The following is an 18,167-nucleotide window of genomic DNA, read 5'->3' on the forward strand; positions in this document are numbered from 1 at the left end:
CTCTATTTTCCCTTTTTTTTTTTCCTCAGCAATGATTCATTCATTTGGACTCTGCCCATACAAATGTTATCAGATTATTATAGATAATATCCCCAAACAACAGTTTGTATTAATGTAAAATCTAGATTGCTCTTAGGACTCACAGATCATCAGGTAAAACCATGGACCTCTGTCTGTCGCATTAGCATTCATCCCTCACTTCTTAATTTTGATTCTGTAGTTTTCATTTGAAGCCCATTCTATACTGCTGCTCTTTTTCTGTCACCATCTGTGTCCCAGAACTTTTTTAGTGATTAAATTGAATGTTTTACTTGTTACCTCTAATAAAATTAATCCAATGTAGTAGAGAGTTACAGTGCTGCTGAGGAATTAGCAGAAGGAAAAGGAAAAAGGATAAGATTCTGGACTAGAGATTATCAGGAAACAGGCCAAGGAGATGGCCAGTGTGGTTTTTGCTCTGTCCATATCAAGAGAAGTCATACTTTCACTTTCCCACTTGCCCTTTCCACATCCATGGAATTTTACTGACAGTAGAGACAGGTGTGTGATGAGGTATGGGGACAGTGAAGGAGTGTGAGGTGATTAGTGGTTTTTCAAACACATGGATGACTGTACCTTCGGGCTTCTGGGAAGCATTCCTGTCTCCAGGGAAGGGGATAGGTTCTGGCACTGAAGGGACCTATGTCACAGATAGTGTGATCATTTAGCCAGCAGTATTCACCATTTCTGGGTAATTGAGAATTGACTACGTTTTTAGTTCCAGTGTTTCCAACTGCCTACTTATGAGTCATTTATTCAGTGTATTACAGTTTTAACTTTTAAGCTTTTGTGCTATTTTGATTTGGGTAAGAAATATACCTGTATGCATAAGGATAGTAACAGTACTGTGTAAGTAGCATTGTTGAATCTTTAGATGTCTTTATAAGGAGAATGCTGCCTTTTGTATCTATTTTTGCTACCCGTTTTAGTAGGGTTCTTTAGCAAAAGCTCTGAGTAAAGTTATTTTGAAATGTTTGTTTCCTTATGCATAGATTCGATGTTACAGAGTCCCAGATCATAATTATAATATGCCAGCTTCTCACAGGAACCCTGGGACCTTGGTTCTGGAACTTCACGGTAACTGCTAGAATATTCATGCTGTCCAGTGAACAATGGCGTGAACTTAATAAAGACAGCACCTTTGTCATGCACAGAGTAATTAAAAAACAAAAATTTGAAAGTCTTCCTGGTGGTATTTCACAGACAAACAGGTTATTAGAAAACAGATAATTTTAATATGTAATAGGGCAATAAAAATCCACCCTATTGAACAAAATTTTTTGAAATATAATATTTCTGGTGATTTGATGCTAAAAACAATTCTCTCTCCTATTTACCTGTTGTACCCAGTATCATTTTTACTCTATGTAATATTTTTAAAACAAATACCTTTCCACCATTAAATAGAATTTTTTTTTTTTGGTGTTTTGAAAACAATAAAGCAAGCAGAGTTTTCCTTAGGTAAGTTGAGAGGACTCTTACAGTAAATGTAGGAAAGAGTGTTTATTCTCTTAATATTCTGTCAGAAACCTGGTACTAGTTCTTCTGCTTTTATTAATTGATCTTGGTTTTTTTTTAAAATGTAATGCTGGAAGCTATTCTCACTTCTGTTTGTTTTGTTTACTGTTTTCCTCTTAGTGTGCTTTTAAAACTAAATATTCGTAGCTTTTCATGTTGCTATGGTCATTCTTTGAATACTGTCCTTTTTCTGTTTTGTTTTGTTTTGTTTTGTTTTGGTAAATACCTATTTCCTTAATTAATGCTAAGAGTAAGTAATGTATCTTTTTTCTTTCATATTAGAATTGTGATTTTGACATTATGACTTAAAAGTTCAAAAAGATTTATTAGGAAATGGTTTCCCAGTAGAATTGTCCAGAATCCATGACACTTTAGTATGAAAGGTTTATTTATAAGAAAAATAGATTCTGTTTATTTTGCAGCTCAGGGAGTGTTGGGGAACTATTCGTATGGACACCACACCTGACAGATCGTTTCAGCAATACAAGGCTGCATTAGGTTTTGAACATTGAGTCCCCATACCCCAAATGCTTCAATAATGTGACAGAAATAGTGAATGGTAGCAGAGTTCTTTCTGAAAGCTACTTGTAGCATTGTAAATTCAGTTATTCGGTGGTAGTAACGATAGCTTTGGGGACAAATCAATAGTGAGGGATAATCTACATCTTTTTTCAAATCAGTTTGCAACGTGGAGTATCCTGAGAGGTACGGTAGGCATGTTTTAAGAGCAAAACTAAAGCCATTTTAGTTGAATTTACAGTTACATTGACATAATTGTTTGTGAGATTTCCTCCTAGAGTAATGTGCACAGTTTAAGATGTGTCATTCTTCACCACTTCTTTATCCTTAACTTGTTTTCTGGTACTTTCCCCAAAGACCTGAAGCCTTATGCTCACTGCAGTTGTCTAGATTTACAATTTTTGATAGCTTATTTATTACTAATATTAATTATATTTACCAAAAGTTTTTTTCCCCCACCAATGTTCTCAATGAAATTAAATAGTCAGGATATTGACTGTATTATTCACCTTTACCTTGTCTGTCTATGATAACAAAGTACCCTCTATTTAGAGAGCCCTTCCTGTGGAAATGCGTTTTAATTTTAACATCATGAAAAATGTTTTAGAACTACATTCTTTTTTGTCCAGATACATTGTCTTCACTTTTATCAATTGCAAACTTGCAGAGATTTTCCTGTTTAACTGATTTGGTCATTGAAGTTGCCAGATGTATTTTCTTCTTTACAACGTTCAGAGAAAAATATAAGCTTCAGAAATAGTTGTTCTTCCTAATTTGTTTCCAAATTATTTTAATTTATTAGCATCTAAACTTCTATGTTAGTTGCTGCCTGTTGTATTCTGCAATTTTAGGGAAAATTGTGTTAAAATATGAGAATCTTCATCCTAAAATGTATAGACATCTTAGTGATAGCAAGTTAAAAACATAAGACAAATGTTTGTCCCAGTTGATTCGTAGACTAAAAATTAGAAGGATTTTAGCACTGTGAAGGAACAACACTAATTTCTTTCAAGGTTATGCCACTTAGAGTCTCTATAACCTTGGAAAAGCCACTTTCCTTATATGACTTAAGTTCCTCATCTATAAAATGGTGGTAGTATTTCCTGTCTCCTAGGATAGCTGTGAAGATTAAAAGAGTAAAACATGTTATGTGCTAACTACAGTGCTTGTTGTATAGTAACTGTTCATTATCATTATTATTGTATTTTAAGACCTGTGTTAGTAACTCCCAGTAATTTCCAGATTTCTTCCAAAATTGATTGTGCTAATTTGGGAGGAAAAATCTGTCCATGATCCCTCTATTTAACTCCAGGATTATTACTCTTCTTAATCCTTCTGTTTCCAAAGGTGGTAGGGATAGTCTGCCCCTTAGATTTGAGACCTAAACTCTAGCTCCTCTTAAGGGTACTTGTTCTAATCTAGCCGTTGCCTATTTCTCTCCTATTCAGAGTTGCTGGATGGATTGTTGTTTTGTTTTAGTCTCTCAGATCATCTGAAGAGCCCATGTACTCACTTGTATCATACTGTTCTGTATAACTGAGTTTATCTCAAAAATAGATACTTAGACTTTCTCTGTATATAACACTTTAAAATATTCGTAGTTACCACTCAGCTGTATGATTAATGTTATTTAACATTTAAGCTTGTCATGCCCAGTTTACCCCGTATCAAGGGTAGAAAGTAAAATATTGGAAGGCAGTATTCTAAATTTCTAGGTCAGTCTTCGTTCTAGTCTACCAGTACTTCACCCACCCATGGTATTTCTGGTAGAGTACATAAGGAGCGTGCCATATTCTGGTTATGTATAAGTTCCTTAGAACGTCAGATCCCTTTACAAATAATTTGAATCTGTAGTTAATAGCAGTCTAATCCTTGAATAGGATTCCAGCTATCTTCAATGACTTTCTAAGCAAAATGCTTCTTTTAAAATAATAACTAGCAAATCAAATTGTGCAAATCAGAATTTCTGTGACATTGTGAATTTAGCCCTAGTGCATATTCTGTGTTAACCAAGCTAGTAGCCAACCCAATTACAACAAAATTATATTTACTATGTATAATTCAACAAAAAAATTTTGTTTACAAATTAACTGCAAGTATACCTTTGAAATGCACATGTCACATGTAGAAGAAAACTAGATTAAATTGTCTTATTTCTGATATTAGAGGTGAAAGACACTTAAAAATGCTAGGAAATGATGACTAATAAGCTTATCAACAGAATGTCAGTTAAATCTCTTCACATCCCTCAGTTAATACTGAGTCTTGGAACTCAGAATGTGTTTGTTGGGCTCTGTACACTAAGAAATAAAAATGAAACATTCAGAATAGGAATTTTCCTTATAGTTAGCTAACTTAGATGGTTTGGAGTTGTTGCACCCCTTAAATCAGTTTTTAAAGGTATACCTCTGATGTAATAACTGTCCCGATCAGGGAGCTTTCTAAGCTGCTTTCCTCTGGTGATGAAGGCCCCTAGTATCCTCAACTCCAACTGGAGAGATTCTATTTCCCGTTCAGAAGTTAAAATTATTCATTTATTTGGGATACTTTGATATCTTTATCTCTTAATCAATATACTGTTAGGATGTTGTAAAGAAGGATGGGCCCAAGGGGCTTATTAGGAGTGTGGAAGGTTATTTTGACTGCGGACTGCCACACTTACAGCCTCCCCATCAGGAAAATGGGAGAGCTTAGTCTCCACAACAGGTTTGCCTTTTCCATTTTCCTTCTGTGACAGCCATCAGAATGTTGTTCGTTGCTGGCTTGTTGTGGTAATTTAAGTGTGTTCTGACCAGCATACTCACCGATTATCCTCAGTAATTGGAAAAGTTCTTTTGTCCTTCAACAGCCTATACTAAAATAAAGTAGAAATAAGAAATTATTTAAGCAATACCAGTCAAGATACTTAAATACTTTCTTGGTTACAGAAGACTGTGTTGATTACCATCTAATTTCCACCCCCCTGTGAAGTTTTCAAGCAGTGGTAGTCTAATGCTATAGATAGGAGATTTGTATCCCGTGTCTTTTTAAAAAAATCACTCTGGTGTTTTAGGTGGTTTTCTACCACATATCCCTTGTCCATTGAAGAACTTACTTTTGGTATAGTTATGGAGGTTGATATTTTTGTTTTTGTTTTTGAGAAACAGTTCCAACATGTGGGAATATTATCACCCATGTTAGTATTTTGGAAATACTAATAAGCAAGTGACTGCAGAAATGCCAAATTCCTGCCTTTATATGATAGTCTCCCTCTAGATAATTATGACTTTCCTGCATAGAGTAAAATAGCCCCCTCCTAATATGTGTTGTGGTGAATTCAGCCCATACTGAGACTTCCTAGTGGGAAGGTGGGAAAATGGACTGTCATGTAACTGCTTCTCTTCTAAACAGAATCATTAACTCTTCTGTTCACTGTTAATCATTTCTGTCACCTGTCCCTCTTAGCTTGCTTAGTTTCTATCTTTGGGGATGGTCTCGCATTTTTCGTTGACAGTCAAGATTAGAGCCACGTCCCTGGGAGTGTGGTGGTAGGCTGTTCTCATGATTCATAGCAGGAGGGTTTTAACCTGTAGTACAGAGCATTCCTCTAAATCAGATAATCACACAGGAAACAATATTCTTAACTAATTACCAACTGGTAAGTAAGTTTTCCCTGGCTCTCCTTCCTAACATTAAGGCACTGTTGACCTAAATACAATGATAATATCTGAATGGTTTAGGAAATTCTGTCTTCCAAAATTTCCAAACAGGCTAATCCATAAAACTTCCCCTAGGAATCCTGATTTGGGACTTTGTAAAGATTTTTCATGTTTCCTGTTCTCTTTTACATTCATTTGTCCAGGGTACAAAGATTAATTGCATGAGGTTCCCTCCATTTTTATTTTGTAATTCTATACTTCTGGCCCTTCCCCTCCCAAAAGGCTACTTCATATATCCAGCAAATGTTGTAAGATGTCTGCCCTCCTCCACCCAAGACAGAGTCGAACATCTTTGACACCTGCTTAGTCTCCTGAGTCTGCTACTGAGTGTAATTCCCTTTATTGGCAACACCACTCACCAGGTCAGCTCTACAGATTCTTTTTAGCCTAATTCAGTCCATTTTTTTTTCTAATAAATGTGTATATCAAGATAACTACATCACTATGTTTGCAGCTTAATACATTCTTGAGCAATCAAAGATCAGTTTTTTAGTTGTGAGAGACTGGTTTCAATCTAGTAATTTATTATGAGCATGAGAGCTTATGTATCTTAAGCTCACATTATAGATTGTCTGCTTGAAGTATCAATTTTAGAAATGGGGGCTCCATTCTTCTCTGGGAGTAGGTCCCGTTGCTGTTGTTGCTGTCATTTTTTCTTAGACTGATTTTTTTTTTTTTTAGTTTACCTTCTTAATAGTTAAATTAGTCACTTTGTTTAAAAACTAACATTATAAAAAAGGTATGCAGTGAATAGTCTCCTCATCCTCATCTCCCAGCTATCCAGTTCTCACACTGTCCTCTCCAGTAGGTCCCCACTGCTCTTAGTTTGCAATGTGTCCTTCCAGAAATTTGTTATGTAATTATTGGCAAAATTTTAAATGGGATATCATTTTTCTTCTTTTTTAATACAAAAAGTAGCATACAGGCATTCCGCAACATTTTTTTTCATCTAATATAGCTTTGGTACTTTTCCATGTCACTATGTAGAAAGCTGTCCCAGTAGTTCGTTGTACGGAAGTACCATAATTTCTACAACTACTCCCTCACTGAGGGATTTTTTTTTTAAAAATTTGCTTCTATAAATAGTGCTGTACTGAATAGCCTTGTACAGACATTTTGTGCAAGCATACCTGTAGGGTAAATCACCAAAATCAGAAGGCATTTGGATCCAGTAATCTGAGAATGACAAGTGCTCATTGACAGAGGAAAAGGAACATGAGTTTATGCTTTGCTTCTCAGTCTTTTTGCCCGTATTCTTTTTTCATACTTTCAGACTTCTAATTTTCTACTGCCCTGTTTTTGTACCAGGTTTGTCTCTTCTTGACTGTAAGATTATTTTCAGCAACTTCAAAGCTAATTCCTGGCTGCTTTCAGTATCTTCTTTCCAGATGTCTTAGAATCTAATAAGCATAAGGATTTGATTGAGAATTGGGTGCATTTTTTTTTCACCCATACCACAGTTGGCATTAAATGAATATATCTAAAGGGCAGTAAGTTTTGCAAGGTATCAGTGATTTATGTCACTTTAGTAACAGCTCACCATTTCTTCTGTTTGATACTACAAAGCACTTATTTCAAGATCTTGTATTTTAAAGCAGTGCAGTGCAATTCTCTGCTTGATACTTGGACTTTAATATACATACACTTTTTTTTTTTTTTTTTTTTTTTTTTGGTGAGAAAGGTTAAGCTATAGTTTCAGCCCAACTTCAATGAGACAGAAATTTCCTTTAGAAAGGAGGGGTTTTTATTGCTCTGTGAAATTCATCAAATTAAATTAAAAGGCTCTGGATTTTATTTGATTTTGCTCATAACAAATTTTTGACATCTCCTTTTCCCCTTTCCTTGATATTTGAGATTTTTGTTTCTATTGTGCATGATAGAGGAATGCTGCTAAGCTTGCAAGTAATTAACTTGAAATTGTTTTGAGTAATTCTGCTTTTTTGGCTTTTTGTACCTAATCAGAATTGATGTGACTGAAGTGCAAATCTTCATAATAATCATGCATTTGCTGGCAGTGATTGGAGGACCACCTTTTTGGCAGTCTATGGTAACTCTTCGCATTGTGTATCCCATGTAATGCGTGTTGTCTTTTGCTTGTGTTTTCCTAACAAAGGATAATACTGTTAAAGGGTGATGTGTAAAACTGTTTTATTCATTCTGAAAATGAAAAGTCACAGTGTCAGTAGGACACAGACTTCTCTTTAGGGCATAGTGAACTTTACTACCTGGAGTTCTGTGGTACAGTAGGTCCATTTCATGGCTGTTTCTGAAGGCTATCAGAATTATTACTTGTCATCCCATTTTACAGATGAGGAAACAGCAGGTAGTATATCAGGTAAACCAATGACAAGATTAAATCAGATCTTTTCTCTTTCTGAACTACATAAGTTTTCTGGTTTCTCTGTCATGTGCTTAAAGCTGAATAACAAATTTTGATAGTAAGTAAACTCTGGCCCCAGATCAGAATAAATGCTTATTGAAATCCATGCCATAGGATTGTTTTACCAGGACCTTGATTTTCAGCCAGACCTGAAATATAGTCACTCCTACAAGCACAAGTTGTTTTCCACAAACTTCTGAAAGAGGGAATATAGTAGGTATAATACAGGGGCCAGAACACAGGCTCAGGAACTAGACTGCCTGAATTTGATCCTGGCTCCACTGCCTACTGTGTGAACTTCATCTGTTGTTTAACTCCCTGTGGCTTAGTTTCCTCCTCTGTACAATGAGGAAATAATAGTATCTGTCTTATAAGGTTATTTTGTGGATTAAATGAGCATGTGTAAAGCACTCAGAACAATGCCTATCAAATATGCCCTCAAAAAAGTTGTTGCTGCTCTTATAAGTGAGATGTTTACTACTCCTACACAAACACAGTACTTAAAAATCAGATTAATTTTAAGGTATAAGGGAAATTTACTGAGCAAGATTTTTCCCCTACCTAACTTACTTCATGATGGTAAATTAGATACTTGAGGAAGTGTAGTTAACACCCTTCCTTAGGTATTTATTACCAGAAATTGTTTAATGCCTTTTGCTGGGAAGATAGGGTTGTGACAAGGGAGATGAAGGAATAAACTTAATCCATAGTCAACCAGGAAAATTCTGAAACTGTTCATTCATGTACATAATATCCTTCAAAATCACATCTTTTCCTACACACTAGTCTCAAAAGCCAATACAGTTCTAGTGAAATCTGAGATCTATAGATATGTATCTATATGCAATACAAATAGATGTGCATATATGTACACGCACTATATATAGATATACGTATAGATAGATCTCAGATCTCACTAAAGAATATTATTGCTTTTGGTCTCCTGTAGGTTAAATAGTTAACAGTTATAAATAGTTATAGAACTGTTAGTTTATAGTACTAAACAATTTAGCTGTAGAGGAAGGAAAGAAAAGATTTTCTTTTCCTAAAACTAGATTATAAAGCTAAAGTCAACCTCCCACTTAAGTCTTTTGTATCTCGACTATACCGATTATTATTTTCATGAACTTTGTGTCTTATACCAAAATCTCTCCCCCTCCAAGATTAATTTGCATATCTTACACATATACAAATTGCCCATAATGTTTCTGCATACCAATAACAAAACAATGGGATTTCTAGCTTGATCATTGAAAAACAAGTCAGCATTAGGTGTATATACCTAAGTATCCTTATCAGTATGGAAGTACATAAAGCATTGTTGTCAGTGTAGTTACATATTCATGTCTACTATACACATATCCTTAATTTTGAGGTGGTGCCTGGCAGTAAGTTTGCTTCAGGTAAACTTGTTACCTTTTTTTTTAATTAGGATTTGTGCATACCACCTGTACATGTACATAACAATTTTTTTTTCTTTTAAAAGAATCAAATATTTTGTCCTATCTTTATTGATAATTAAAATAATATAATCATTCTTTTTTATTCTATGTTTAAAAAAGTAATCTAAGGAACTCTAAGACCCAAGACTGAAATGGGGGTCCCAGATCCAGCAATCCAGTTCTAGGATTAGTGAGGTTAAGCTGTAGTAGAGACACAGATTCCCAGGCTTCTGTCTTATTAATAGCATTATTGGTTCTGCTGTTAGTATCATTAAACTAAACGGGAAGGACTTGACTTCTCTGGTGATATTTATTTGAAGGCTCAGAGAAATATTCTGTGTTCTTTGAGCGGTTTCCAGCACGGAATCCCATAATCTGAACTTCAGAGCACTTTCTTTCTTTTTTCTTTTCACTTGGCCCTATGGACTCATTGCTGAATATGCTATTTTGAATTGCATTGTGTTAGTTCAGGAAAGACTACTACATGCAATGTTCTGATTTATTTATGTGCCAAAATGAAGAGAAGATACTTATTTAGGGCCTGGGTGTGAAATTTTTATCTCTTGAGGTTGAATACATAAAATGGAAATTGCCTTCCAAATCCTCATTGAAAGGCTTTAACTGATCTGTAAGAAAGCAACTTAATGGTAAAAACAAACAGAAACAGTACAAATGTCTCCATATAACTGATTTTAGAAGATCAGCTATTTTGCAGAAGTAAGTGATTTGTATCCACTACATATGGATTACCCATTTTTTTTTTCCTTCAAAGAGATGGTTTTTTAACCAAAAGTTACAGTTAGTTTTGGTTGGTTTTGGTTGGTTGGGTTTTTTTGTGTGAGTGGTTTTGGTGGGGGGCAGTTCCCCCCATTTTTTAAGGAAAGAAATTTTCATGCACAAAGGTTAGTGCATGGTTTACACATTACAAGAAACAAGACTTTTTTGCAGGGTATGTCGTGGAACTATCTTCTGTCATATATATCACTCTTTTAAAAAAGAATGTCATCACTTTGGAAGGGAACCCACATATAATCCCCCTCATGATTACTTTCAATGACTTTGATTCTTTTAAAAGTAGTAGTTGATTAAATATGTATTAAACCAGGAGACACCTTCTGGAATCCAGTTAAGGCAAATGGTGAGTTTTACTACAAGTAAAGTTTCATTATTCATTAGGTAGAACTGAAGACTTACTGTGTAGTGTAATTTAGTTGTAGCTCATTCTTAAACTAAAAGATTTAAGAAGTGCCCTTACACTTAACATGACAAACAGGTGTTTCCACATTCTTTGGAAGGAAGAATCTAATCTCAAAATGATACTATCTGTTTCTGCTGAAATTTACAAAGCCTGTAAGAATGTTTTATTATGCTCATAAGAAAGCTAATCTATCAGTTGAGTAACTGATATTCTGCATTAATCCAAACAATTGAACCAAAACCTGTGTCCATTTTAATCTGGTAAATCTGAGAATTTAAGATTTTTTTAATCTTTAAAAAAGATAGATATTATTTGGATGCATAACTTATGCCATGAATCCAGAAAGTTTTACCCTAGCGTAAAGCAGACACCATGACCCAAGGGAGTTTTTATTTTTCCTGGTCCCAAAGACTGCTGACGCTCTGGGAAGGCCTGAGATAAAGATGTTTTCAGTATAGCTTTCTGGCTGTTTCTATACAGTGGATGCACTTTGATCACCTTGGATGAGTTCCAGGAGGATGAGGCCAGAAAGAAAAAGATTGGTAAAGATGGATGTGCCCACCTCCTTGATCTTGAGTGTGAGGTGAAAATGGCAACGTTTTTAGTCCTTTCCATAAGTGATTCAGTCAGTGCTGATTTTTAAGGGATCACCTGGTGAGACTCAGAATTCCTCTGACTTCAGCTTTCCCTTCCCAGTGCCTCAGATTTATCTTGTAGCTAACTTCCTTTTTCCTTCTTAATGTGGGAGCAAGATGTGTCTTCATAGTGTCTCCAAAAATTAATTCAACATAGAGGGTAAGAGAAATGAAGCGCATCTTAATCTTCATTTGACAAGTTTATACTGGGCACCTTCAATATCCAGGGTTCTAGAAAGAATATAAAAATCAGTTCAAACATAAACCAACACTCAAGGGTTTATGTTTTGGTGTATATCTATTATATATGACAGAAGTGAAGAAAGCCCTAAGAATGTTTATGATTCTTTGCTTGTAAATCTGTAGCCTGCTTACTTACTTTGTGGTCCAAGCCATTTACTAATTTGCCTGGCTTTTCTAATGTTGCTGTTTATTTTTTCTTATTTCAAAGGGCAACAGTTTCCATGATCCTAAAGCATTTTCACCATATTTTAAATACAGTTGTGACACTGTTCATTTCGGTTGTGGCACAGATTGCTGCTGCACCAGAGTTGGCACTCATTTAGTACCCTGGCTCTAGTACAGGCATGCCCCTGTAATGGATTAATGCTTTGCTTCTTCTGAAATCTGAAGGAGTATAGTATTTCCTCCTTTGCCAGACAGGTGCTTTGTCTCTGGAGGGAAAAAGAAACTAGCCAGAGTATTGAATTTTAGCCAGGTGCATCAGATTAGATTGTAATAGCCTTGATTTTCCGAACTAGAGCAAAAAAAAAAAAATCTCTTGGAGTTCAAAGCAACCATGGTGTTGATTTTCTCCTTTATTGAAAATAAGCTTTGAATTTGGGCTGTACAGTTTAGAGATCGATTAGGGAAGGAAAGGAGACCATTTAAGATGCTCCATAAAGTTCTGGACTTAGTTTTTAAGTTGACCTGTTTCATTTTAGAAAATTAAACACTGCCACAGTACAACTTGAAATTTGAATAGTTGATTTCCTTTTTTTCTTTTTAGACTGCAGTTTTGCAAGAGTCATAGAGTTGTTTAAATAAACTGAGGCCTTAAGCATTTTAAAGAAATAAAGTATCTAAACATTAAATTTTATATCTATCAATTTTACTTGGGTTTTATGCACACAAAAAATAGGACATGCCACATTTCTTATTTGATTTTGAAAGTGTAGGCAGATGGCATCCCTAAAAAGTGTAGACAACCCTAACTAAAATGTCTTCATTGTAAGAACTCAGTGCCCATTAAACCATTATGGGCTTTTGGAATCTTATTCCTAGAGTCATTTGTTTAAAATTAATAGAATATATCATTTTACTGTTGCTTTTTTTCCAATCCATATTGGACAAAATTAGAGACTTCAGAAAAGCTAAAAAGAGAGGTGCAAAAAGGAAGAAAATCTTAAATGACTTTTACATTTTAGTACAGGTGTATTTCATTTTAAACGGTGGCTATCGTGCTTGCAAGATTAGATAACATGTTCTCAATCCACTGAACTCCCCTTACTTTAGGTAATTCATATTTTCAGTATACTATAAAAATGTATTTACTTCTTCTGAGAAGTAAACTTACATGTTGAAATTTCGGATCCACAAGTACAGAGCTGTACTTCAGTGGGTGTGCTTCACATTTTTCCCTCTGCCCCTCAGTTGGCTGTCCTCCAAACAGCATCTCTTGACATCAACATGAGAGCTGTTTATTCTCTTTGTGAAGTTACAAATTGAGATTACCAGAAGCTCCTTGACTGTGAATGCCTTCTTAGTTGCTCTCTGTTTTTACTAGCTGCCTGTATCCTAACAGTTGGGAGTTGGGAACTCTTTTAAGTAGAACTTTTGTCTTCCATTCTCCAGTTTGCAGAATTTTTAAACCTAACTTCAAATATTTCTGGTCCTTTATTCTCTGCTTTCTCTCTCATAACAGTTAGTAACAAATTACAGATTTAGAGGTAGAGTTCAAAAAATGCACAAAGAAAAAGACAAACTGCACTTCTTTAATAAAAAGGCCAGAAGATAGCCTGGTTCATTGTTGGGATGAACTTTACTTAGCTATGACACATATTAATCAAGTTCGATCAGTTACTTTTTTAAATAGTTGGTGTCAGAAGTGAGATTAATTTCTATATAATCTCATCTTTGAGACTTGTTATATTACTCATAATGGAAAGGATAGAAACTTCGATTAATTTAAGTATTCACTAAACTATAGAAGGAATGGAGAATATATCAGAATATGGATCAAGTATTTGACTGTTTTGTTTTCTTATTTTAATTTGTATGTGTAGTAATTGTTCTCTCTCTCTCTACCCATTAAAGATTCCAGTGCTGAATATTCAAATGAAAATTTTTCCCGCGCTTTGCACTGTAGCAGGGACCATATTTTCCTGTACAAATTACTTCCGTGTAATCTTCACAGGTGGTGTTGGCAAAAATGGATCAACAATAGCAGTAAGTATATCTTAAGATTTCTAATGATTGTGCTTAGGACTTAGTTTTGTAGTTGCTTTGTTTTTCATTTGAATTGATTAAAATCACTTGTTAATTGAGAGTTTCCACTTAGTCTTAAAGAAAAAAAAGTAGTAGCCAAAACTTCTCAGTTTTATTTACACATATATACATTTATATGCCTATAATTGCATGTTTTTGTGCATGCACACACACCCAAACGCTTCTATGCACATTTTTTTTTTAAGGGTGCCCTGCTTTGTAAAGTAAGTCTGGCCTCTTAAGTAAAATCCTCAGTCTGTGCCTAACCAATCCATGCTGCTGCTTTCTAGTAGCTGTTCTGGTATTCAGTTATAGAATCTGCTGGCTGTCAGACACCGTGAGGTTCTTAGAAGTTCGAGCTGATCTGTCTTACAACAAGCAGATCCATTTAGAACACGACTAACTCCTCACTTCTCTTCACTCTGTGCAGGGGACAAGTGTCCTTTCTCCTTTTCTCCATATTGGATCCGTAATTACATTAGCTGCAATGATCTACAAGAAATCAGCAGTTCAGCTTTTTGAAAAGCATCCCTGTCTTTATATATTGACATTTGGTTTTGTATCTGCCAAAATCACCAACAAACTTGTGGTAAGCTCCAAAGTTTTTGTTTATTTTGTTTTTAACTTTTGTCTTATATTGGTTTTAAGTCTGTAGTTTTCATCCCGTAGCTCCCTAAGCAGTTCTAGAGTTTGCTCTTCTCTAGTCAAAATCTCTTGACATCAATGTGGGAGCTGTTTTTAGTCTTAACCATTTGAGATTACCAGAAGCCCCTTGAACCTCTGTAATTCTTTCTATCCACAGTTTAATTTGGTTAGTTCGTCTACATTCTTCAATCTCAATCTGTACAGTCAGGTAAAGGCTCTTTGTGAAAAGCATGTTCAGAGGGCCTTAGTGGACACGGTGTATCCCTTTGGTGTATAGCTCTCCTACCCACTTTGTGTTTTAGTTTTAGAAACTCAATAAATATTGCTGACAAATTCTTGAAGCTTGATACTTGATAACAATACTGATTTACTGTGTAGCTCTAATATGAAAATGCCTACATCACTGATTCCGTTTTATTCGTAGGTGGCACACATGACCAAAAGCGAAATGCATTTGCATGACACAGCATTCATAGGTCCAGCACTTTTGTTTCTGGACCAGTATTTTAACAGCTTTATTGATGAATATATTGTACTGTGGATTGCCCTGGTAAGTTTTGTACTGTGTTGTTTCATGATTGGAAGCTACTTGTTTCCTTGTTTCAATGGGCTGGTCCTGAAAGATAGGTCATGTAATTGTAATGATTTGGAATACCAGAAAACCACATTTATGGGACTTTTTGAGAATTCCTTGTGGCTTCATCTTTGAGTCTTTTTTTTTTTTTTTTTTTTTGCATTATTCTTGTTAGTCCTGCCTACATCATAGCTCATAAATTCCAGATTTCTGGCTGTAAAGCTGGAGTTGGCCAACTGCACTCTGGGGGCCAATGGACAGTTTTTTATGAACAAAGTTTTATTGGAACACAGTCGTGACCATTCACTTATGTATTATTTATGGCTGCTTTTATGCTACAGAGTTGAGCAGTTGTGACAACACTGATCCACAGAGCCTAAAATAGTTACTGAGTTTTTTGCTCCTTGGTATAAAGGGAAAAAAAGGGAATTGAGTTATTAAGTTGTATGGAACTGAAGGTGAATTTGAAGAGAAGAAAGTCGGAAGCCACTCCTCTTTGCTTTCAGGAAGCTTACGGATGGTCTAAGCAGGTCCTGAGAATCTCATAGTCTTTCTTTTTTCCCCCAGGTCTTCTCTTTCTTTGATTTGATTCGCTACTGTGTCAGTGTTTGCAATCAGATTGCATCTCACCTGCACATACATGTCTTCAGAATCAAAGTCTCTACGGCTCATTCTAATCATCATTAATGATGCAGTTGACGTTATATAGGAAACTCATGTTTTCTGCAAGAAAGGATCTGGACATATTAAGGAGATTGGGGTGGCTAAGAACAAATATAATTTATAATAATCGATGTTGTATAACTTTTATTCTTTGTTACTGGTAACACTCCTTAACTGTACTGTGTGAGAATGGCGATTTCAAGTTCCATCCTGTAAACTGTAACATGTTGTCATACAGGGTTTGGCCCAAGAAAGCATGCAAGAAAAAATGCCATGTGTTTGTAATTATCTTGGATTCAGAGTAAAATTTTCATGGGGAGCAGGCCCCCAGTGGTGGAGATTTCTAATGTAGAATATTTGCAGGCCAGAAGATGGTTGCTTTATAATTTTAACAAATCATCATCTGTTAGTGACATCCTTGTTTAGTGTCTTCTCAAGCTTTTTTACCAAGGAGCTCAGCTGGTAGCACAGATACATCCCACTAGCTTGTGAGGTGGAACTAGTGATAAAGATCTTGAATTTGGATTGAAAGACTTCCTATCTTTACATTGTTGAGGAAGTCATTTTCTTGTTGCTCAAGAAATGGTATCTCACGGGCTTGGGAAATCCTGTTAGCATGCATAATAATGTGGTAACTTTATCAATCCATTTTATTTTTTTAAATAAATGTATGATCTGAAAGCCAGTCTTTTTCTCCGTTTTATTCAGTGGAAAGATAAACTAAGTTTTAATGTTGTTTTTAAAAATTTTAAGCAAAATTTATTTCTCTTCTTAAATAAATAAGGAAATTCGGTCAGCTGCTTTGTTGTTATGTGTCCTGTGACCTTTCTGTTTTGTATAAAATTGATTAACTCAAAACACAGGAGTGTTATGTTCATTTTCCCTCTCAGGAGATTTTTTGTTTTGTTGCAGTTGTCACCCTTGAGAGTATAAGTCTTTTAGGAATCTCAAACCCTTCCCCCAGATTGTCAATAAAAGAGACTTGGGCCTCTTGAAAATTTGCGCTCTCCTTTTCTGGCTGCTCAATATCTGCACAACAGTTTGAAATGAAAACCAAGTATCCTCTAACTATAAACCAGATCTGTTTCCACGGTACATAGATAGTTCAGTTGCTTGAATGAAGAGGGAGACAAGCAGAAAAGTTTTAAACTATTGACTAAAATGAGGTATGTTGTTACTGATTTTTATTTATACATTGTTTCCATAATCAGAGGTAAACAGTAGCTGTGCGGCCTTGCCTGGCAGCCCGGAACTCTTTCTTGCACTTTTAATGGTTCCATGAGTTCCATATAATCTTGATTAGCAATGACAGTGAAATCTTTTATTTCTTTGCTAGAATATAATAGGAAAGGGACATTTCTCAGTACCTTTGCTTGCTAGCAACTTCTCCAGCATCTGGAGTAGAGAAGTGCATACAGGAAAAAAGGCAGATCAAATTTTGTAAGCTTGGACAAAGGAAAAAGAAGAAGGGCTAATTAACTTATTTGGCAAAGTTACATCCTTGTCTTGTCAGATATAGCAGATGTTAATTACCTGCAGGAGACATTGAGGTGTGGGAGGCTAAACGGCATACCAGTGTCACAACAGTTGCTACTTTTCCGAATGGGGACTAGAATCCACATCTTCTGAATCCTGGTCCAGGGCTCTCTCCTACACCATAGTAGGTTTTAGTGGGATATAGCTACAAACAGATGCTAGGATCTTTTTCAGCCTAAAGGAAATCTGGAAGACATTCAGGTATTTGGTGTGTGCGTCCTTCAGCTCTAGGTTACTATCAGCATCAGATCAAGGGTATGTGAACCTCAGCTGGCCTTGCTTCTTCTTGTGATCATATACCTGGTTAGGTACCAAAATCTCCTGAAGAAGTTTAAAAAAATACAGGTTCCCAGGTCCTATCTCTAGAGATGATTTGGTAGGTTTGAGACGGGGCCTCCTATTTTTCATAAGCTCTCCAGGATTCCAGTCCTTGTTCTAAAACTTTCTGAGGTAAAACTAGGCTTAGGAACTACTGCCGTAAATTACCTAAAGACATGCATTAACTCTTAGAAGCTGTGCAGAGTAGCAGCATAGCTGGGGTGGTAGGTGCACGGTGGAGCATCTGCCACCTGCAGTGGGTCTCTCTGCCCCTAAAATAAAATTATATTGGGTTGCACTTAAATTTGGCAACCCCAGCCCCCTATCCCACCCTCCAACAACATTTGTTTTCTTTGTACAGAATTCAGGGGCCCCTGAGGACCACACTCACATACACATATTAATTGATGGAATTTTTGAAAGACACGATGCTTCTAAAAATTTCTGACCCCTTACAGTGTTTGAACAGAAGCTGTCAGTAGAGGTATAAAGATGGACCGACTACTAAACCCCTT

The 18,167-nt window shown here is 35.7% G+C and overlaps 1 protein-coding gene across 5 annotated transcripts in view; it reads left to right on the forward strand.

Moving 5' to 3' along the window:
• CEPT1 (choline/ethanolamine phosphotransferase 1) overlaps positions 1–16,483 on the forward strand; it is a 35,966-nt gene extending 19,483 nt beyond the window's left edge. For 4 of the 5 annotated variants that reach the window (XM_010993471.3, XM_010993469.3, XM_010993470.3 and 1 more), the window contains exons 5-9: positions 7,737–7,821; positions 13,746–13,877; positions 14,347–14,505; positions 14,986–15,111; positions 15,703–16,483. In XM_010993471.3, coding sequence (XP_010991773.1) covers positions 7,737–7,821; positions 13,746–13,877; positions 14,347–14,505; positions 14,986–15,111; positions 15,703–15,822 — 622 coding nt within the window. In that variant the 3' untranslated portion in view covers positions 15,823–16,483. Of the gene's footprint in view, positions 1–1,031; positions 1,117–7,736; positions 7,822–13,745; positions 13,878–14,346; positions 14,506–14,985; positions 15,112–15,702 lie in introns of all 5 variants that reach the window. The other variant, XM_010993473.3, reaches the window with a different exon arrangement.
• Positions 16,484–18,167: the final 1,684 nt, after the last annotated feature.

The sequence above is a fragment of the Camelus dromedarius genome, chromosome 9 (genome assembly GCF_036321535.1).
Source record: "Camelus dromedarius isolate mCamDro1 chromosome 9, mCamDro1.pat, whole genome shotgun sequence".
In the NCBI taxonomy this organism is placed as follows: Eukaryota; Metazoa; Chordata; class Mammalia; order Artiodactyla; family Camelidae; genus Camelus; species Camelus dromedarius.